Source organism: Odontomachus brunneus, unplaced genomic scaffold (assembly GCF_010583005.1).
Source record: "Odontomachus brunneus isolate Ranch 3 - 2012 unplaced genomic scaffold, Obru_v1 Obru_scaffold_087, whole genome shotgun sequence".
Classification (NCBI taxonomy): domain Eukaryota; kingdom Metazoa; phylum Arthropoda; class Insecta; order Hymenoptera; family Formicidae; genus Odontomachus; species Odontomachus brunneus.
Window position 1 is genome coordinate 792,618 of NW_022639537.1, and position 22,891 is coordinate 815,508.

At 33.8% G+C, this 22,891-nt stretch overlaps 2 protein-coding genes across 3 annotated transcripts in view; one reads left to right on the top strand and one right to left on the bottom strand.

The window, feature by feature from the left end:
* The window catches only part of LOC116848041, a 37,118-nt gene extending 15,223 nt beyond the window's left edge, over window positions 1-21,895 (top strand). For both annotated transcript variants that reach the window (XM_032823765.1, XM_032823764.1), the window contains exons 4-10: window positions 15,885-15,973; window positions 16,059-16,138; window positions 16,533-16,657; window positions 17,568-18,035; window positions 18,383-18,712; window positions 18,815-18,967; window positions 19,293-21,895. In XM_032823765.1, coding sequence (XP_032679656.1) covers window positions 15,885-15,973; window positions 16,059-16,138; window positions 16,533-16,657; window positions 17,568-18,035; window positions 18,383-18,712; window positions 18,815-18,967; window positions 19,293-19,712 — 1,665 coding nt within the window. In that variant the 3' untranslated portion in view covers window positions 19,713-21,895. The remainder of the gene's footprint in view (window positions 1-15,884; window positions 15,974-16,058; window positions 16,139-16,532; window positions 16,658-17,567; window positions 18,036-18,382; window positions 18,713-18,814; window positions 18,968-19,292) is intronic.
* The window catches only part of LOC116848042 (phospholipase A1-like), a 4,264-nt gene continuing 3,196 nt past the window's right edge, over window positions 21,824-22,891 (bottom strand). Inside the window, exons 4-6 of the mRNA XM_032823767.1 lie at window positions 22,361-22,456; window positions 22,047-22,289; window positions 21,824-21,965 (exon numbers count right to left, since the gene is read on the bottom strand). Coding sequence (XP_032679658.1) covers window positions 21,892-21,965; window positions 22,047-22,289; window positions 22,361-22,456 — 413 coding nt within the window. The 3' untranslated portion in view covers window positions 21,824-21,891. The remainder of the gene's footprint in view (window positions 21,966-22,046; window positions 22,290-22,360; window positions 22,457-22,891) is intronic.

Consider the following 22,891-nt stretch of genomic DNA (forward strand, 5'->3'; position numbering starts at 1 on the left):
GAATCTGTATCTTAATTATCATTATTAATACTAATTAATTCCAACTAATTAATTACGCATTTAGTTTTGATTCTCTTTAATATTCTTTGAATGTTGTATGAAATACTGCCTCGGTTTGAAATCAAAACTGAATCTTCTCATTTGCTGGACTGGATATATCCATTCCGAAAGTTTGACGGTATTCCTCGCAACACAAAAAAATACAATAAAAATAAGCATGTCGTTAATTAGTTGAGACAGTGTAGTGGAATTAGTTAATATTAATACACGGAAAAAAAATTTCAGTTTGGTTAATTGAGCCAGATTTGGCAAAATTCCACATTTTTTGTCCATGCCAGTGGTAAAAACCGGTATTTTCCAGAAAAAATCCGCAAAAACTGGTCTTTTCTATTAAAACTTATAAAACATATGTGTTAATTATATCATTTCAAGCAGAAGCTGAATCCGATCCAAAATTATTCTTTTTTGACAAAATCAGATATAAATGTAAGATCGTGGTGAAAAACATTAAGTAAAAATAATCATCTTCCTACAGATTTTATTAATTTCGTCATGTACTTATATAACTGTTCGGCAAGATTGACTGTTCTGCGTCAATTGACGCGTAATAAATTAGGAATCGATATAGCAAATAAATTAGTTTTTTGTGAGATGTTGAATGGTAAACACACAAAACAGATCTGATAAAAATTTTTAATTCTATTATGTTTTTCTTATTATTTACTATTACGTTTTCTCATTAAAAACTTAATAGCATGCCTTTAAAGTTTTTGTTTTAAAAATGTATTTTATATATTAATTTCAATTAAAAAAGACTTTTTATTTTATTATATATTTTGTTTTTTTAAACCATAGGAATTAGCATGATTTATTAATTAAAGTAAAAATACTTTTTTGCACCAAGTTTTATAAATATATAAATAAAGTTGTATAAACATATTAGTTATTTTTATAGTTTTTGCCAGTTTATTTTATTGAATAAAATGTAAGACTAAAAACTGGAATTTACCTCGGTTTCTTTCACCTATTGGATTTTCTACTCAATCCTGAATTGAGTAGAAATCGAACGAAAAACTCGCTGACAAAAAATGATATCTCTGTTATTGTGATCGAAAATATTCGGTCTGAACATTCAGCTGCATTAAAATTTGATTAGAATAACTTAGTAATTGGCCGTAATTGAGTAGAAACTTCTAGAAATTTATAGAAATCTTTCTGTTTCTACAACTGAGTTTTACATCAATAGAGTTGTTTGTTCCATGCGTAATACTAATTGGAATAAACCGTTCGGTTCGGAATAAAAAATATTTTGTATTGATGAAATCAATCCGTGTAGAAATTTTTATATTATATTTTTTATGTATCTGTGTGTTAATTTAATCTATTATCATTGTATTATTTTGACTATATTGTATTGAATTGATATTCATTATTTCTAAATGTTAAGATAACAATTTATATGTAATATTTGCATTTTCTTGTAACATTAGTACTTTCTTGACATATGTTATATGCAAGTGTACAGATAAATTGTATTATTTGTTAGCATGTTTGCCTCGGTGTTAAATTAACACCAAAATTAGAGTGGATAAATTGGTACATGTGAAATGTACCAATTTATCCACTTAAATTTAATTTAAAAAATTTTTTTTGCAGTGTAAGTTCATCGCATATGTTGTAGATCAGGAAAAATATTTGGCGCGTGCAGTTACATTGTTAAACATCACATTCCCCATAGTTTACATATTCGCACCAACAACCGCGACCGGCTCTCATTGGCCTCCTCTCTCTTTCAATCAGTTTATTTTACAAAAATTCTGTGAGTTCCTACAACGTTTGAAAGAAATCAACCGATGCAATCACTCTGTCAAGCAGACGATCCATAAATGATCCACCACGTTCTCGGGCGGGTTCAACCGTGTCGTGGATCTATGTGTGCGCTGTTTTCTAGCCCGTGGCTGCTTTCCCCGTTCGTTGCGAGTATCGAAATTTTACAGGTCGCTCGTCCGATCGTGAGATTTATCGACTGCCCAAGAGAAATGGCGCCAAGCCGGGCACGAGCGTGCCTCGAAGCGCCGTGCTTCGGAGTCAAAGCATGGAAAGTGTGGGAAAGTTGTGCGGAGAAAATAGCCGACTTTGTCTCACACACGTGTGCACATACACAGTCTCCAGCTTGACCGCCTTCTTCGCATGCATCCTCGCACTCGAGCATCACCAGGGCATCATCGAGCATGCGCGTGCGCGAGTGCGTTTAGACACGCGCGGCCCTGAAGGATGGGAAAGACCGCGTGCGCGCTGCACCTTGACTCGCCAGTCGCGGATTCGCGACCGCGTATTTCGATAGCGCAGCATAGGGGTCATCGAGTTTCTCCCCGCGCACTGTTTTTCACAATTACGTTGAAAACGTGACGTACGACTCGTCAAGGACGAAGAATGTCGTTGGGTGCATAAGCGGGATTGACGAGTGGATTTTGTCGCTTCTCGTCGAAACTGAATCGACAGGTTGACATGTTCACTTTTTTCCCAATCGTGTAGAATTGTAGGTAATGATTGAGCAACGCTTAGCCATCAACTGCGATTGTAGATCGGATTACGATGAACTGAGATAAATGTCTCAGTAATTGAACATATTCCAATTCTTGTTGCATTGATAATATACTTGCATTTAATATTTCCAAAAAGCTTTTGAAGTTTTGTTAAAGGACATTTCTTTGTGTCGATTTGCAATATTATTTAACGAGCATTCAATCATTGAGTCTGTATTATTCGATAATCAGGACATTATTCATTTTTCAGTTCAATTATTGGAAAACAACCGGTATTACCTAACATTTCCTTGAAATTATTTATTATTTTATTTCCTATTATTTTTTCATCGCTGGCAAATAAAAATTTGATATAAACGTTAGAAATTATATTGATTATTTATTAATAAAAATATGTGCAAAACTGGTAGTATTTTCTTATTAGTTTAATTATTGGGACATTTACCTAAAAAGGTCACTGGCGAATTATGTCCTTGTTTGCGAATGCATCTTTATTTCTATCCGGTGCGATACGCATTTGTTGACGCAACATTCTTTCGTGAAATGATGGAAAAGTGAATAGGAATACTTAGGGAAAAGAAAAAGTGAGAGAGAGAAAGGAAGGAAGTACTATTCAAATATTTTATCGATGTACAAGAAATTAAGCGCGCTGGAAAGTGTCGTACGCGTGAGACGTGCACGCGCACCAATGACCAACAGATACGACTTGTCTTCGCGACCTCCGCGATTTCTCTACGAAGCTAAAACGGAGGAAGTATTGTCGGTAAAAGGGAAAGGAGCGATTCGTTAAATATTCCGACGGTGTGCGCGGTTTGCGAGAGTGTAAAGTAACTCGTGTAACTTGGAGCGCTGCTGCTTTACGATTTTGCGTTGTAACGATGCGCCACGATCGCACGTTGTTCGCAGGTTTATGTATGAAATGCAAAGAAATAGTTACATTTAGCGTATATTCAATATAAACACAAACGTGACACGAGATACAAGCAGTTAAGATTCACTCGATTTTGCAGCCATTAAAGATGAGATATGTGTTTTATGCGTGCATTTGAATCTTGAATGAATATCGGAGAACGGTGGGGGAGAACACAACGGATCGCCTAAAAACTTAGTCTTATATTAGCGAAATCCTCTTATGTATGATTTCAAGAGGATTTCTCTAAAATCAAAAGAAAATATTTTAAGCGTAATATTCTTAAAATCTTTTATCTACAGTTCAAATCTTGTTATTAGTAGAAAGACCTAACAGGGTAAGCATGGGTTGGGTTACCCCGTTCGAATTTGATCCATATTGGGAAGGGTAAATTGTCATTATAGGATTAATTTACTCCAAGTATTAACTTTAAAAAAAAGTTTTACAAAAGTTATAAACAAATTTTGAAAAATCAAAAAATTAAATTTTTTCCAAATTGGTTTAACAGATCTTGATGGCTAAAATATATAAAGATAATATTTTTTTGGGAGATATTTTTTTAACTAATTCAGCGTTACAATATTTTATTTTTTTTAACGAAATTTTAGTCGAACACATTTTGTTTTTGCGACTTTAAATATTTTTATGGAACATTTTGAAATTAAATGCTCTAAATATTTTGAAGTAAAATTTCACTTGAGAAGTACAGTAATAGCCGACTCAATTTCGAGCGATTTTTCATTCTTATGGATGAATTCTCCACTCTGAGTCGTCGAGAGAATACTTTCACTCAAAATCGAAGAATGAATCTGATGTATTTCCTCCTCAAGAGAACATATTCATTTTAATTGATTGAAACAACCGCTTATATGGAAAATCCACTTTAACCTTGAGTGAAACATTCTCTCTGGTGATCTCGACTGGCAGTATTTTTCTTGTCTTCTCGAGTGAAAATACTGGCACTTTTCATTCCAAAAAATTTAGAGAGAAATCTTGCAGATGATACGTTCCATTCGTATCACTAAATGAATTAACAAATATTTTTCAATTTTCAATGACTCGTGCGTGTCTGCTTTATCGAGTATTGTTTTGGAATTTAATATCGAATCGACAACAGAGGAACGATGAGATTAACGTGTTAATGACCGCAGTATACAGACGAGTGCCTGTGGCGATGAAAGTTTCTTTGTTTAACGATAAACATAGATGAGTTCCCTGATACGGTGAGATAAAAGGGAAGTCCCATTCGGAAATTCGCACGCGTTGTCTCGCATTAACGTAGCGAGGAAGTGAGGAGAGTCATCCGCATTAAGCGGCCGCGCCACGTTTGAATTAATGCGAGCGTGGCTGGCTTTATAATCGTGTCGTGTATAAATTTCAGCCGGCCTTTTATTGGTGTTTCGAATAAGATAAATTCATCGGTGAATAATAGGATTTATAACTCGAGAGAAGATCAAGAAGGCAAAAGAAAAAATAAATCAACACTGATTAAAACTCGCACCAAAGTGAACATCTAAATTTTTAATCCGTCAAAAGTAATATTATTAAAAAATTGTTGTAATCAGAGGTATTCGTGAATGATAGATAGCTACGAACGAAGTCTTTAGTTTTGCTGTGATTGAACGAGAATCAATAGCCAAAAGAGTGTCATGTTGTAACATTTGAAAAATAGATCACTTTATATATGTCCACACTGTAACTAACGTAAGTTCAATGGTCATCGACTGGTCATTGACTGCCGTGCACCTGCCTATTGCGGCGAGGCGAATGGAAATAAACCACCTGTTGCAAGTACACGCCCGCTCCTTGTTGTCGTCATTGACGTGCCGCAATAGACGTATTAATTAACCTTTCAGACGTGCACCATCCAAATCCGTATAACATGCTGGTTTATTTCATTTCGACTGTTATCTATGAATAACAAATAATAATATGCATAAAGTAATAATATACAAGTAATAATATACATAATAATGTCCGTACACTGAGAAGAAAAATATTTAAAAAACAAAAAACGAAATGTTTTTTTCGATAGGTACTAATAATATATTTACCTGTACTAATATACATATTTTTATATTCAGAAAAAATTTCTTTCAGATGAGAAAATATATTTTCTCAAAGCATACACACGCACACAAACACATACACACATTGTCATTTTTCATGAAATCAATTGTTTATACTATTTATACAAAAGAATTTCGATATATATAGGGTATTAAAAAAAGGATTCCAGTCTTACAGAATAGATAGCACTCCTTGTATAAATTGTACAAATAAATAAAGTAAAAGAATTATATCAGGGGATCGCTGTCTTCCTTAAGATGCAACTGAACTGATTAATAAAAACCAGAAATTTTTTTAAAGATTTCACAATTCTGTAATACAAAGATGTTAATCCTTTGCGGCATGATAGGACGCTGAGCGTTTTATCTTTTTCTTTTCAGTTTTTGAAATTTTTTGAGGACTTTTTAACAAAATGTATGAATTTTTCCTATTCTATAGGATTTGTAGAACATTAGAAAATGTAAGAAAAATATCTAAAATCATTAATTGTTAATTGCACAAGTTCTACAAATAAACAAATAATCAAAATTACCTGATTTAAAAAAAAAACGTAGTTTCCATGAACCTTTCGTAAAAACCATTACACACAATTTTTTTTCATACTCAGTACATTGTATAGTACTTTTCAGTATCATATGATCTCTTGATATGATTCTCGGCTGTTTTTTTTGTTATTAATAATTTTTTCGTAAAAAAATGTAAGAAAGTTATTATTAATCTTTTTTACAAAAAATCCATATACATCATTATGTTCCTTTCAAAATTATTTTGCAAAAAGTATTTTGAATTTCAGAATCTGAATGTTTGATTTAAAATCTTGAATAAAAAAATTTTGATTGCATATATTTGAATTCAACAACTCAAAAAACCCCTAGATAAGGTATTGCCAAATATTTTTAATGCAAGGAATAATGTATGTTTGAAAAGGTTAAGCGTGTGTAGAAATGGATAGAAGACACGTAGAAGATAACAGTTCCTCTCTCTCTCTCTCTAAAATATAAATGTAGTATGTATGAAACAAAAGGTTCCTAAATTATTGCAGAATATTGATCTGTTCCTTAGTTACAAAATTTTGTAGTAATTTTTATTTGTAAAATTCTTTTTGTGTACCCAAGTGAGGATAAGAAAGAAAAAAAGCAATCTCTTCTCTCTTTCTCCTCTTTCCTTTTTAAAGAAATTTAACAAAGCGAAATTTTCAAGGAAAGAGAAGAAGAAGCGAAAGTTCTTTATAGATATATGTAATTTAACTTGATACATGGGAAAAATATTGTAGTTTTTTCGTATATAAAATCTTTTCAATTTTATTATGTTCTTAGTAGTGGAAGGATAGATTGCCGTAAAGTCTACTTTGCTAAGAAAAATAGTAAATTTTGCCAGAAACATAACAAATGTTTAATATCACCTTTCAGTTCCTGAAATATAAATAGAACATATGAAAGGATAGAGTGAATTATAGCAAAATCTTCGATTATAAAATTCTATAGTAATTTTTACTATATTTTCTTTATATACATTTATTCGCATATGTATTTCATCACGCTCGCATTCTGCAGGATTACATACTGTCGTTAATGAATGAGAGATCTGGCCAGATCATTTATGTAGTGGAAAGATGAGTCTGCCGTCCAAACCGTTGCCATTGATTATGCACATTTTATCGTATCGTCGTCAACCCGATACGTAAACATGTTTTACAGCGAAAGGAGAACGCTACCGAAGCGAATTCGGCGGGTCGCGTGATCCATTATCCTGAATAAGTCACTGAAACGTGAAAAGAGCACTTGAGGCGGCGGCTTCTAGGTGAACCAGCGACTCAGTCTATTTTCGTGACATTTTATTAATTCGCGAGTGGGATTTCAACTTTCGCCGCGTCGCGCGACTCGTAGAAACGCGCCGTCGCGTTTGCATAAATTCGTCATTAATTCAACAGACTCCGACATGGTTCCAGGTCTTTAACGCGACGGACGTCGCAGTCCTCAGCGATGGCGATTTTTCGACACAGTCAAAAATTACGCGACATGTCCCGGACACGGGATATAATCGAATTAGAAATCTTCTTTAGCCGGTCAGATGGACAAGCAGACCAGTAGCCGTCTCCGTCGTCACTCGAGCGAGACACGATAAAGCCGACTAAACATTCACCATGTGATCAGGGCGCGATCGCGATATTACGTTAACACTCGCAGAAGCAGACCTGAGAATGGAAACGCGGCAAGTCCACTTTCGGTAGAATTCAGACCGAGTCCGTAGAAAGTTGCTCCGTTACTTTGTTAGTTGCTGTTACAAATAGACCATATCCATTTTAGGTGTCCCACCCGAAGTACAAAAATTTTTACATTGTATTATTAGTTTATTACACAAATTAAATTTATTTAAAATGTATTTCTGAATTCTGGTAAGTTTAACATTTTAATCAAGAATATTAAATTGAAACAAAGATTCGGTTTGTTTACTTACATAAAGTTGAACCAACCTTCTCATCAATAAAATTTTGTGATATTAAAAAGAACAAATTTTTCTTTCGAGTACGCGATTAATATGTGAGCGTTTTTGAAATTTGTAATAAGTATATTTTAAGATTATTATCAAGAAAATATTCTTTGTTGAAAATAGTCATTATTTAAAAGAAGAAAAGTAGATTAAGTAACCGTTTTTCTCAGCAGAGTGGAATGATATTTTTCTATGTGCAACATTGATTCTTTATTTTACACAATTGACGCACTATATCGATTATTATACCTGATCGTTCTTTTTCTTTCCTTTTTTTCCTTTTATGATGGCGTTATAAATCTAGCGTGACGTTCCAAGAGGAACGTTGCGGAACCAGAGTTAATTGTTGATCTTAATACATAGCGCGAGACTTTCGTGCCCCGCATAACCGATAGCTTTACAACTACAAGTAGCTTTTATCGTTTTTTACCGCATTTTTAACGAAAACTCTCCTCTTTTCATCCACGTTAAATGTTTATTGCGCATTTTCAAATGGACTTGCGAAGTTTCGCGATGATTTCGTCTCCGCTCGAGCAATTTCAAAAGCGAATCGATGTCAATTAACATGTCAAAGTTATTCAAACTCTTTTAAAGACAGATGATTTATTCCTTGCATGTATAATATTCCATCCATCTTGCTATGAATATTAAGAAATAAATACATGCTGTGATTCCTTCAGTAAATTAGTATATCGCAAAATGATCTCCGTATATTTTGTACGATACTCATCGACGCAACACATCAAGTTTGGATACTATTGCGTATATGTTATCGGCATTATCGATTTTTCGATAATAATCGTTCGAAATGACGCATTTGTCATCGCGTCTCGACGGTAGAAGCGTGTTCGGTGAAATTAAACGCGAATTCGCATTATTCTGCGCGATACTTATTATATCATGAACGTATATCACGTCACGATAGAATAAATTCATAAAGCGGCGAAGTGATAATGCTAGTCAGACAAGCGTTTTGCGAAACGCAGCTGCGGCGGCTTGAAATCGAGCGTGAGTCCCGACAAATAAAACCGGTTGGTCATTAGGTTTGCGATACGTTGTTTTTCGTGCGATATTCGGCTGCCGTCATGATTACGATCCATATAATAAGAATTAATAAATTGATAAATCTATAAATTTGGCATGAAGGTTCTTTTTAATTTAAAAGTACTGAGAGAGAGAGAGAGAGAGAGAGAGAGAGAGAGAGAGAGAGAGAGAGAGAGAGAGAAATACGAGTAAAAAATATTTATTCGCGCGGTGGGTACTATAATATTTACTTATACTAATTTATCTATTTATATATAGATATATATATCTATATATCTATAGATATATATCTATATATCTATAGATATATATATCTATAGATATATATATCTATAGATATATACACACACACATATCCACGTACACATATGTATAAAATAGAATGTCTGTTGTGTGTTCTCTATTAACTCCTAAATCTTTTGGTCGATTTGGACTAAATTTTGCATAGTTATTTTCTAGGAACACACTGTAGACTATCATAAAATGATAGCCCCTTTCTCTCTCTCCTTGATTTCATCCTTTTAATACTTTGTGATAATTGGTTATAGTTATGCAAGAATGATGCAACAATTAATTAAAAAACAACTTTTATTTTTTATTAGTTATGCTATTTTTTATTTATTTTTTTTAAGATTAAGTTTATCAATGAAAACCCTTAAAAAGAGAAGAAAATTGATTACTTCTGACTTTTTAAACGATTGTGAAAATGACTTCAGTGCTATTTATATTTTTTAAATTAAATATCAAATTTTCATTTTAATTTTTTTCGGAACGTATGTTGGTTGGATCACTCTTACTACGATCAACGATAGTAAGTTTAAATTTAGATGTTCTAGATATAAAAAACCCGGGCTACGCTAGCTAGTTTAAGCTAGTATAAAATATTTTTCAAATATTTTCTTAAAATCTTAGCTTTTCATGGAAGCAGTTGTTTATTCTATTTATTTAAAAGAATTTAGGTTTTTAAATATATTTATTTAAATCTAAGCCAATAAAGTTTTCGTAATTATAAATAAATATTTCTTGTTTTTTAGATACTTTTTCTCCTAGTGTAGTTATAACATAAGAGACTGTCGAAATTACAACGTTCGAAGATGCTCGTCGCGTCGTCTGCAAGCTCGACGAGAGTCGATACAGACGTATAAGCATCATATTGATTAGTCGCAAAAGCCGTGAAGCCAGGGGAGGTGTCGTAATGGAAATCTGAACTTTATTCGCGGTTCATTCTACGACTTCGTTGACGCGACTTTTTAGCGTCTTACGTAACGCTTACGTGCCGTAGTCGTGAGTGTACGTAGACATGCGGATGACGGAAATGTAATATCATAGTCGGCCAGTATCATGCTGCATTCCGATATTACGTAATCTGATTACGCACGATGATCAAATGTCGTGTCCGCGGCAATGTAACCAGCCTCTACCCACCTAGAAATATCTCCGCGAATGCGAGAAATTGGCGCATTATGTAAAACAACGAATAGCACGTTGCAATGTGATACATACTACAGTTTACAGAAATATGAGGGATCGTGACGTGAGCAAAGGATTTGTTTCGCGTTCATCTTTACATAGATTATTGAAAGCCGTTGAATCTCGGTTACCATACGCAGAAAAAGATTATTCTACTGCTAAGAAAAGCGACTACTTAATTTGCCTTTTTTCTTTTTAGTAACTGATATCTTCAATAAAGGATATTTTCTTCATATATGTCTTAAAATATATTTATCTTAAATTTGAGGAAAGTTCATATTATCATGTACTCAAAAGAAAGATTTTTATTCTCTTTACAAAAATAATGTAAAACTTTATCAGAGAAGAAGTTGTTTCGGCTCTGTGAGGTAAAGCAAATCGAGTTTTTTTTAATTCGATGTTCTTGATTTTTAAATACTAAACTTACTAAGATTCAGAATATATTTTGAATAAATTTTAAACTTACACTGAAAAAGGAAATATCTAAAAAATAAAAGAATATTTATTCCGTAGATACTAATAATATATTTATCTATAATATATATAAATTTAAATTCTTTTATTTAGATAAAATAAACAATTACTTTCAAAGGCTAAAGTTTGAAGAAAATATATATTTTCTTATTTGAAAAATATTTTAAATTAATAAATAGTTATTATAGTACCTCTATCCCACACAAGTAAAATTTTTTATTTCTTACGTAATTTTTTCTCTCAGTATAAATATGAGAAAATGAATATTATGCAGCATGAATTTACGAATAAGTTATTAATTCGACGAATAAGTTATTAATAGGTATTAATTTTTAATACCTATTAATAATAAGTTATTAGTAGGTATTAATAGCTGACGTTAACAGAATATATGACATTTGTTGTGTGATTTATATTTTGAAATTAATTTAAGGAAACACAAAACGTACTTTTCCTTTTTACATCATGAAATGACATCAATGTCCTCGTTCAAATTTGCAAATCGTGGATGGATCCACGTGCATTTCTCACGATTCGCAAGACATGCGATCCACGTGCATACACGATCTATTATCGATGCAAAAGACTAACACGGAAATCACTCCACTGACAATCGCCAATCACATTTAATACGTCACGCTCCACTAACTTCATAGGAAGGCAACGAGTGTGAATCGCTCTCACAATTACAAATTCGCAAATAACAAATTCACGATCAACGGTAAATTCTACCTGGATTGCCATATTCTAAAAGGGATACTTTGTCCATCTACACTAATTTTGAAAAAAACACAAAAAATGTCTGAAAATTCTGTATTGCTGAAATCAACAGAGATTAATTTTTTTGACAAATAAAGGAATCTTAATTACATTGTCTGTGAAAATTGACAATTGAAAATGATTTTTATGCTCACCAGTTAATGTAGTGAATTTTCTAAAGTGATAGACTTTTCAGCTTTTTTTAGAATAATTATATTTTTATTATTCTTCTCTCTCTCTTTCATTTTGGTATATTTGGATATATTTGTCATCTCATAAGAGGTAAATATAAAGAAAATAAATATAACTATAAATTTATATATAATTTTATAATTATAAAAATATACTATAAATTTATATATAATTTGTATATAATTGTATATATAAATTTATATATAATTAATATATATCAAACCTAAATTGGACTGATATAAAACTGGAAGTAAGAAAGGAATGATGTAGATGGAAGGAGATGTTTACATAAAACGAGACTTATATGATCACGATTAAAATGTATAAACTTGTCGTTTTTTATTACAGTAGGTTTGTAAGAACTATGTTCTTTTTAAAATACAATATTTTACATTTCTTTGTTTTTTCTTTGCAAAACCAGTGTTTCAAAAAGAAGCTGGTGTTTTTGCTTGTAGATGGGAAATCCGCTAAAAACTCAATTTCCCGAAATTTGTGACTATGTACCTCCTAGAACATAACGATTCATGTTTTTCGGTCTGTATAGTGCGCGACGTGCACGATACCGTTGATTATATTCGCCGCGTAGTCGATCTAATGAAGCACCGTATTATCGTTATCACTTCTCTTTGACTTCTTCCTCGCCTTTGGTTTTTATCTCACAGCAAATTCGCGTAATTCGCTCGTCCTCATCTGGACTGTATTAATTACCGTGCGGCTCTCTCGGCCTTCTTTTGAGACCCGACTATTTGATACTCACTTTCACCTACTATCGCCTCGGGTAGCGATTAAACTTTAATTTGTATCAAGCGCCAGTCAACGAACAATCCGCTAACAAAAAAGAAAGACCGTCATCCGATAGTCGCGGGAACGTTTCAGCCGCAAATGGACAAAAGCCTCTTTCCATTATAACTGGTATCTCGCGATTTTATCATTTCGTCCGCTGTCTGGGATGAGTCTTGATAGAAAAGAAGCTTCCTTTCTCCGAGTTTCGTCGGCGAAGTAATCGAAACGCTGTCGGATAGGCGCGGCCGCATTAAAATACAAAAGAGTTTGGTAACTTGGCGTGGTCGAAACGAAATAACACTCGCGCGTTTTGTCTGCGCATTTTGGATTTTCCACATGCCAGTCATGGAGCGGGATAGTCGACAGTTATTCTGCTTTCGCGATGACGATACTTTCATCAAAATTTTGTGAGCCTAATTACCACCAGACTAACCGGGTCCGCCGCCTTTTAACGTTGTTGTACCTAATTGCTAATTTTACGGGTTTGCGATGCCGACTTTCACGTTGCTTTTATGGCGAAACAAAAAAACTAAACGGGAACAATAACACCGCTCCGTGGTTCATTTGTCACCTAAAGGCTGAGCGTTTCTCGAAGTATTCAATGAATACACTACGAATATGCTTTGTCGAGACAAAGTCGATTATATTATTACTATACATCTTTATAAACGTAAGAACTAAAAATAAATAAAAAATAATTTTAATGTTGAATTATTAGATTATTATAAGCAAACAAAAAAAAGTAAGAGAAAAATACTTTTTTCTGACAAAAAATCATTTTTGGATTAACTATTAAAAATCGACACATTGAAATATTAACATATTAATTTATTAAGAACAACAGTATTTTACACTTTTTTTTTAAATTTCCTGTAAGCCCTATTTTTTACAATAAACTATTATAAAAAACTATAATTATTATATTATAATTATTATAATATTGATAATATTTACTGCAAGTTGTTTTATCAAAAACGCAAATATTCATATCGAGGAGATATTGTTATTATAATGAATGTATAATGTTAAAAACCAGATTGTTAATTTTCAAAACTTATGGTCGCTATATTGGATCCACCACATACACATTTCGAATTTTTACTTTTTCATCTCAAAATTGTAATCAGAGACTTGAAATCTTCCATATACCAAATTTGAAAAAAACTTTGTTGAGAAATAAAATGTATAGCTTAAAATGTTAAAATTCGATAATTCTGAGACGCAAAGTATTCGATTGAAGTATTCTCTTTAAGAGAATCAGTTTTTTATTTTATTTTATTTATTTATTTAAAACAACTCGGAAATTTATTATGAAATTTGTTATTCGAATCACATTTTATTTATTTTAAAAATGAGAGAAAGAATGTGTGTGTATGTGCAATAGAATTCTTCTTGAATGAAATAAAAAGAATAAGAATGCTAAGCTCAAGATGCAAAATTTATTATGAAATTTATCACTGGAATCATATTTTATTTATTTAAAAATGGAAGAGAAACAATGCAGTAGAATGATTTTCTTAAAGGGACAAAAAGAGTAGGAATGCTAACTCCAAAATATGTATAAGCGGATTTCTTTATAGAGATCAGTAATACTTCTTGCAATTCGACCGGCCGCGTTTGCATAACCGGCGTACTTTGTAAACAAAATATGGTTGGATTAGTACCGTTTATGCAACTTTATAAGTACCGTTCGCGATAATCTCGTGCAACAAGTACACGAGAAAGCTAAGCGAACGCATAACAGCAATGAGGCGAATGACTGGATGAGTGGATAATGACATGCACCGGCCTTCTACTGCGACTAAAGCAACCTACCTGCTATAATGACAGAAAAATGTTAATAAGCATGATAATAAGCGGCGAACATTATAAGAAATTTCATATTACAGTTGTGTTTGACAGACAGCGCGGTCTTATTGCATTTATATTTTTAATTTTTATCTTTCATTAATACTCCTCTGAAGTCATTCTCCTTAAATTTAATGACATTTCTTAAGTAATTTCTCCCATTAAAATTTTTATTTAATTCTCGAAATTTTTATTTTAATTCTATTTTTTCCCACTTTTTTGTGTCTTTCATACGAAATTAATCGATCGTCGGGAGAAATTCCGCTTTCTTATCTTAAAACTTCAAGAACTTAGTAACAGATGGTAGTAACAGATTCTTGCACATCAGCAAACTATATCTGTTATTTACCGAATTCCACTTCCACGTGAGCATGAACAAAGAACATGTGGAGCAAAGGAACGTGGGTTGCTTTAGTGTGGCCGCACGAAAGAAGCCATCGTATAATTCAATGCGAGTGTTGCATCTGGTGAGCCGCGATGCGTGGTTACCGCTATTTCGTGCGTTTTCCTCGAGGGCTGAATGTATTCAAGCGTGGAACTGAACGAGACGAGAAAAAGATTTTGCAGCTTTAATATCGCGTATTCGATCGTTGCACGAATTAAAAGATTAGTTCTGCTTTTCGCGTCAATTTAAGATCGCGTGCGAATTGTTTACACGAATCGAAACCAGACGAGATGTCAATCTTTTGACCGAATTTTTCGTTAACTAATCAATATACATAATCGAAATCTAATTATATAATCGTTAAAATAATACTATTTTTATTGATTCGCTTTATTTACTGTTCAATACTTCCGTAAAAATTCTCTTTACACCTTACTCCTTTTATTAGCGCGAACATTAAGATTGTTGTGACAATCCGAGTCAATATTTTAATCCTATTTGTAGTCTTACTATTCCATTCAACATCTATTTTGATACTTTGAAGCCTATATCAACCTCTTTTGATTCTATTTAATCTACTTGAGTCAAAAATTTGATCTTATTTTCAGCTTCATTATTTCATTTTGATATTCTGAACTATTTGAACACTATTCCTATTTTAACACTAAAGAAAGTGGAAAGGGAAATTTTTGACATCATCAGAGTCAAAATAGAAGTAAATTGGATCATTAGAATTAAACCTACTTTGCTAACTTAACTCCTACTGGGGAAAAGTTGAAAGAATAGCGGGACGCTGTAATAGTTCTTGTTTTTTCTTGTTTCTTCTAACATACACATTGTAAAACATAAACCAATCTCAGCGTCTACTCGTCTCGTTGCGCAACATTCTAATTTAGTCTTCTGTCGCGTGCAGGGAGGACAAGGCGGTTTCGAGGACGTGCGAAGATACGTCAAACAGGGAGGCGACTTTTGCAAGGAACTGGCGTCAATTATTCATGAAAGGTATTATATTTGCCTGTCTATGTCATCGTTTACTCGCACGAGCGATTTTCAGAAACGTAAAAATAATACGAGAATGTGATTTTAGGGCCGAGTTGGAAGCTACTTACGCCAAAGGACTCAGTAAACTCAGTAGTAAGCTAACGAAGGCATGCACCAAGGATCAAGGTAATTATCATATTATTAATAAGTGACCTACTATCGCGCGAATGTTTATACCGTTTATCACATTGGTGCGTTTAGTTCTATGCACAGCCGAAAGTTAAATTTTGATCCTACTTTCTTCGCGAATTCGTTCTTTAGCGAATATTACTCGCGATCGATTAATATTCCACACAAGTTTTGATCGTTCCGTCACAAAAATATCTGATTCAATCATTACAAGTAATATTTTTAGCGTACGAAAATTTAAACAAACAAACATTCAGTAACAAAATTAAAGTACTAGATTGAATTCTTTTTCACTTTTTCTTCAATTGCATAATCAATAGTATCGATATCAATGAGATATTAGGCACTGGTCATATAAAAGATCGTCTTCTGAAAGTCTTTCGTAACGCAGGTGGTAATAGTAGCGGAGGTGTGAACGAGGCATGGAGGTGTGTCGGTGAAGAGATGGAGGCTGCCGCGGAAGCCCACAGGGTGTGGGGCATCGCGCTCAGCGAGCAACTCGCCAAACCGCTCCGAGTAAGTCCGAGTAACTTACGGCAGATAATTACACGTCGCATATTGCAAAAGCGCGCGAGAGGACTCTGAGGGAAAGAGTGACGTCATACTCGGCGCGCAATTGTGCTTACGTAACGCTGCGTGGTCTGAAGCGAGATCACTGTAAAAAATCGCGTCAAAGTAGGAAGTACCACTCTCGACTAATGAAGTTATGTCTTTGAAACGAAGATTTATCTATGTGGCCGACAATTGGATTAATAAGAACCGCATTTAACAATGCGCGAGTCTTTTGACCTTTGCTTTATTTAACCAGTAATAGTATGTATCAATTGATCAACGCAAAAGCAATTAGAAAAACTTCAATTTTATTCAATAAAATATTATATATTATACATATATATATATATATATATATATATATATATATATATATATATATATATATACACATACATATATACATATAATATATATGTATACATATATATATAAAAGATATCTTATAAATATTATTTAAGTAAATATTAAAAAACTTACATCATAAAATTTACATACAATTAACTGCAATTTAGCTTTTATTGCCATTCAGTCGTTAATTACTATCTTGTGAGAGTCGATACAATGTATCTCCTTGAAGATTTATCTTCATGCATATTTAATCGACGAGGAAATATCAAGTTGTAAATGTTCGGTTAATAACTTCCCATATAAGATAATGTTTAAACCATTTTTTTACGCACATTTCAATTTGGCGGATTTTGAGCTTTCTCTTTGCAAAAATTTTGACGCAGAGAGTAGTAGACAAGTAATAATATATTTGTTAAATATCGACACATATCTCGAAGATTATCACTGCGAAAAATATTTCTCGCAGTGGTAAGAAGCAAAGCTTTGTGGTATCGTGATTAGTGAAAGAACGCGTTTGTTTCAGGTGGGCGTAGCTGAAGCTCAGGGCCGGTCAAGGAAGTCCATTGAGAACTCGGTGGACAAAGCGTCCAAGGCGCTTCAGGAGTGGCGCGGGATCGCGTCCAAGAGCAAGAAGCACAGTTTCGCTTGCGCCCGTGAGAACGAGAGGCTGCAGGACTTGGCGCGGCTGCAGACCATCAGTCAAAGTCAGCAGAATAACAATACCAAGTCGTCGAGTCATCACATGACAGAGAAGGAAGCAAGCAAGCTGGAAACTAGACGGAGGAAGGCCGAGGACTCGTCGCGAAGGGCCGACACGGAGTTTTACACGGTGAGCGTGAGAGCAGAGAGGGCCAGACTGGAGTACGAGAGCACCGTCAGAAAGGGTGCGAAGCAAATGGAGTTGCTGGAAGAGGAGCGGCTGAGTGCTTTGAAGGATTTGGCCAATGTATATCTGGCACATCTGCAAGCGCTTGCGCCGCGACTGCAACAGGTAATGCGCATTGCATACGATGATGGAAGATTGATTATAAGAAAGTATTGAGACTGAATATGTCGCTTTATGATGACTCATCTTGCGATTTGTTGAGACGAATCAGTTGTCTTTCCGCGAAAGTTTGCACACGTGTCACTTGTTAGAAAGAAAATTTCCTTTCCATTTTGTAAATGTTTCTATATTTTATATATTTAATTTGTCTTAGAAGGTTGTTTTGTAAAGCGAACTTCTGTTTTTTATTTTAATTTTGGAAGCCGACAGACGTTATTGTCAGTAATTAATAAGAATGTTGTAAAAGCAAAAATTACGAATTTAAATTGACTATAAGACGTTTTTATCTTCAGAGTGCCGATCGTCTGCAGACACCTGTGCGCAGCTGTAATGTGCCGCAAGATATCGAAATCCTAAAAAATCTCATACGCCGAATAGATAGTAACGACGCGACGAACGCGGAACAGTTACTGCCCGATTTTTACGCCGAGCACGTCACGCTAGCGATGAATCGTGAACGACGAAAGCAGTCTTTGGTGAGGGTGTTGCATTTAATAAGGCAGGATTTAGACAGGGAGAAGCGGGGTCGTGAAGGATTAGAGACGTTACATCGGGCTTTCATCAAAACACCAGCATTCGCTGCAGATGAAAGCACGCAAAATGTGACGGATAAATTACATCATGTAAGTTTTCTTCGTCTTCGATATATACAACTTTAAATTGATTACTAATAACCTATCGTCAGTTGCAATTACTATACCATTAATTGTTATCTCTTCCTGCAGATGCGCTCGATGTTGCTGTACTTGGAGGCGGCCAGATACAAGGTCAGCGGTACGCTTGCGGAAGTTGAGGGTAGTAAACGAGCTAAGCATCCCTTATCGGATCATATTTTGGTCTCGAGAGACAAGCAGGGCTTGCAGCAAAGTGTTCTTAAGGTATGACCATTTATCGAAAAGATAAATAATTTATCGAAAAGAAATAATCAAAGTTCTATATATTTTATGATGTTGAGTATGTGAATATATTAACTATCAATAAGTATAAAATACTACTCTGAGAGAGTATTGAATAAAGTATGTTACCTAACTGGAAAATAGAGAAGTTAGAGAAAAATTTGACTATTTAATACTGAGCTTTATTTTAATATAGTATTGTACACACGCTCTATTGAAAGCTGAAAATTCGATATATTGCATTCAACGTATGAGTGCAGGATAAAAGGAATATTATGGAAAACTCCATGACATTTTGTGTTTCCAGATTCCTTCTTGGGCAAAGAACGAATCCTTTGAGATTCAGGACGGCGATGACGAACTGGAGATGCAGTTAACGAAGGATCAAGATGCCGATACACGCGACTGGGCCGATCGTACGGCTGGTGACGGCAATTCCGAGAATCCTCCGGACGAGGACGACTTCAGCGACTTCGACGAGTTTAGCAGCCATTCAGAAGACAACAATAATCAAGACGTCGATGGTGCAGAGGTGACGGTAAAGACCGAGCGTGCGGAGCAATGTCGTGCGATTTATCAATATTCTGCGAATCTGAACGACGAGTTGAGTCTCAATCCAGGCGATTTGATAACCGTCCATCAAAAGCAGGCGGACGGCTGGTGGATAGGTGAGTGCAGAGGCCGCACCGGCATATTTCCTGCCACTTACGTCCAAGTCATTCATTGATACGTTTAAACGAGATACCGTATCGTCGAATACATTCAGCGTAATGCTCGTTAATGCTCGTGGATCCCGCATGTGTGATGGCGCAGGTCTTCTCGTGCAGTAGCTTCTGTTTGGCTTCGCTAAAAATTAGATAAGAGTATTATAATGTGCCAATAACGTTTCATGCGACCGACGGTAACGGTTATTCTACACGCGCAAGTCGGGTATTGTAGAAGAACGACTGGAGAATTAGTACCAAATAGTAGTTATATACTATCACATGCGAGATGGTCACTGAAATGTTCCGTGCAAGCGGAATTATTTTACAAGGAACATCCGCGAAGTGTGTATCTCCGATTTCGATAAAACTTGGCATATTTATAAAATAGCCAGAAATAAACGATCCATTTTTTATCGGCAATGGCTCAAGTTTAAGGAGTGAAACTATCCTTTAAAGTTTCACCCCCATCCACTTTTGCTATCTCTGTAAACGTTAGAGATAGAAAAAAGACTTTTTAAACACAAATTGTACGGTTTTTTATAAAAAATAAAATGGGCTTTTACATTAAGAAAAAATAGCTTTAATCGTCAACAAAACAGTTATTGCCAATAAAAAATATGGGTCTCTTATTTTTGGCTGTTCTATAAATATGCCAAGTTTCATCGAAATTGGAGACACACACTTCGCGGATGTTTCTTAATCGTGTCCTTGTTATTAGCGCATATTTTATATTTACATTATTTGTTTTGCTACAATTAGTTTATTTATAACGCTCCGAGAATGTGAAAGAAAGAGAAAGCTCGATTCTGAGCTTTATACAATATCGGGTATATTTTTTATGAAATTTATATCTATACATTCTTGTTAAAGATATACAGTATATTTGAAAAACGCAGAAAAGTTGCACCGAGATTTTGCGTTGCTATAAACGACGTATTTTTTCATATATACGTGTAATAAATAAAAAAGAACCAAGTACTAAAGTATCTTAAGGGTTTGCAGGAGTCATAGTGAAGATCTCTCGCGGAGAGCTGCGAAATAGGCAAAGGAATTTCCCAAATTTTGATTAAAATACGGAGAAAATCATCTTATATTTATGATATTTGTAGTCAGAAGAAACGTCTGCAGAATGCTATAGATTTCTTTTCTTTTTTAAAGGTCAAAAAAGAACCGAATAAATTATTGAATGAACATTAAAAATTTGTGGTGCAGCATGAGCCTATATATTAATTTATTACAAATTTTCAAGGGTTTAAATGTAAAATCGGACTTTGTAGCTCTTTTCGCACTAATGCAAGGAAGAAATAAAAAATTATTTGTTGAGTAAATGTAATATCTATAAGGTAAAATATGTCAAGTTACAAATACTATGGAAAGTGTAGCTTAGCTGCATTAACTTGCAGCTGTTGCGTTCCGCGCAAACGATGCATTAGTATCTGTATCTATATGGACATACAATTACACATGGAACGGAAGTTTTCGCCGCACGAGGCCTCTCAAATCAAATCAGGATCTGCTCTTGTGTGGCTCCTGCAGATCCTTAATAGAGAAATTAAAAGTTTTATAAATCCGTCTTGATATTTTATACATAATTTATAAATGTGACACGATCATAATTATTTAGTCTAACGACGGCCTGGGGTTATGCTTACAGAATAATTGCGATATTATTTTATCGAAACTATTTCGCTAGCACGGGGTTATATCGACTCTTTATAGCTAGTATACTTTTATTTTCCATACATAGTAACTATGACATCTTCCTATAGTTCTACAGTTTTCTTTTTCAAAATTACTGATACGTTTTTAAATTATTTTGAATATTTTTCGAGCACGCTGTATACATATATCGTATCTCATGTTTAAGACTACGTTTCTTGTGGTTTTCTTTTTTTAACTTATTGAAAAATAGAATCACTTATATATATATAGTAAAGAAAGTAATTGATACATAAGAAAGTAATTGATTTTTGGAATAGCGAATATCGCGACTGTTTGCAAGCGCACAGAGATAATAGAAATGCGCGTTTAAACAAACACGAAGACATTGTAAATATTATTTGTACTATGTGAGAATTTTCAACTGTATATATATCAATACATCGATTATTTAAGTATACTGTACACGATGAAAAATTGAAGTGCATTTATTTACAAATATAATAACTTGTCTAATTAATGGTGTGACTACAAATCTTTTTAATCTTTGGTTTCATCATAATGATCCTGTTCCAATTGCATTCTTACTTCCTCGATGATATTAGTGTTGTTAACTGTAAAAGTAACAAAATTACTGTAGTATAGTACTAGTATAACTTTAAGAACAATTTTATTATTATATGAATAATATTTACTACAAAACGGACTGCTACTGTCGGTAGCCACGTAAAACGTTCCGCGTTCGTCATAAAGCTCGGCTCGAATACCCATTTCTGTGCAGACATTGTCGCACGGATTCACGATTGTTTGCAACAAATGTCTGTACGTCAAGTTCCAACGACGTCCCCAAAAAGTGCAATTGCGTGTAATCGCGAGCAGCAATGATTCTGTGAAATATTCGTAGGAACGTCCGTGACTGCATATCGCCTGTTGTATCACTAAAAATTTTAATAACGTGTCTCACAACTATTTTTTTTTTTTAAGTAACGATTATTTGATTTGTACTAACTGTTTAAAGGTATTGGTAAATATTGTATATACGAAGTTTCGTTTTTCTTGCAACCAGGTTGCGTTTTACCACCGTTTAAGTAGAAATCAATATGGCCTTGCAAATTAAAAGAAGAATAAAACAGAGGACATTAGTTAATAAATAGAACTCGTACATCTAATATATAATGTTTACGAAATACTTGGACAAACTGCTATAGCGTATTCCTCTTGTCAAAATAAAGAAAAAAGTTTATATAAACTCATAATTAAATATAAGTGGTTGCGAGATTATGGTAAAATAAAGTTATGTTAAGTTACGTTAAATTACATTAAATAATTATGTATATATATACACATATACGTATAATATATATATATATATATATATATATATATATTAATATATATTAATATTAATTAAATTCATATCAAATTTTCATAGAACTTAGAAACTAAATGTGTTATCAAACTTATCGAGAGAAACTTTTACAACATTTAATCAGTCGACTGTATACTTTGCATAATTATCTACAATTTATTTCCAAGAAAC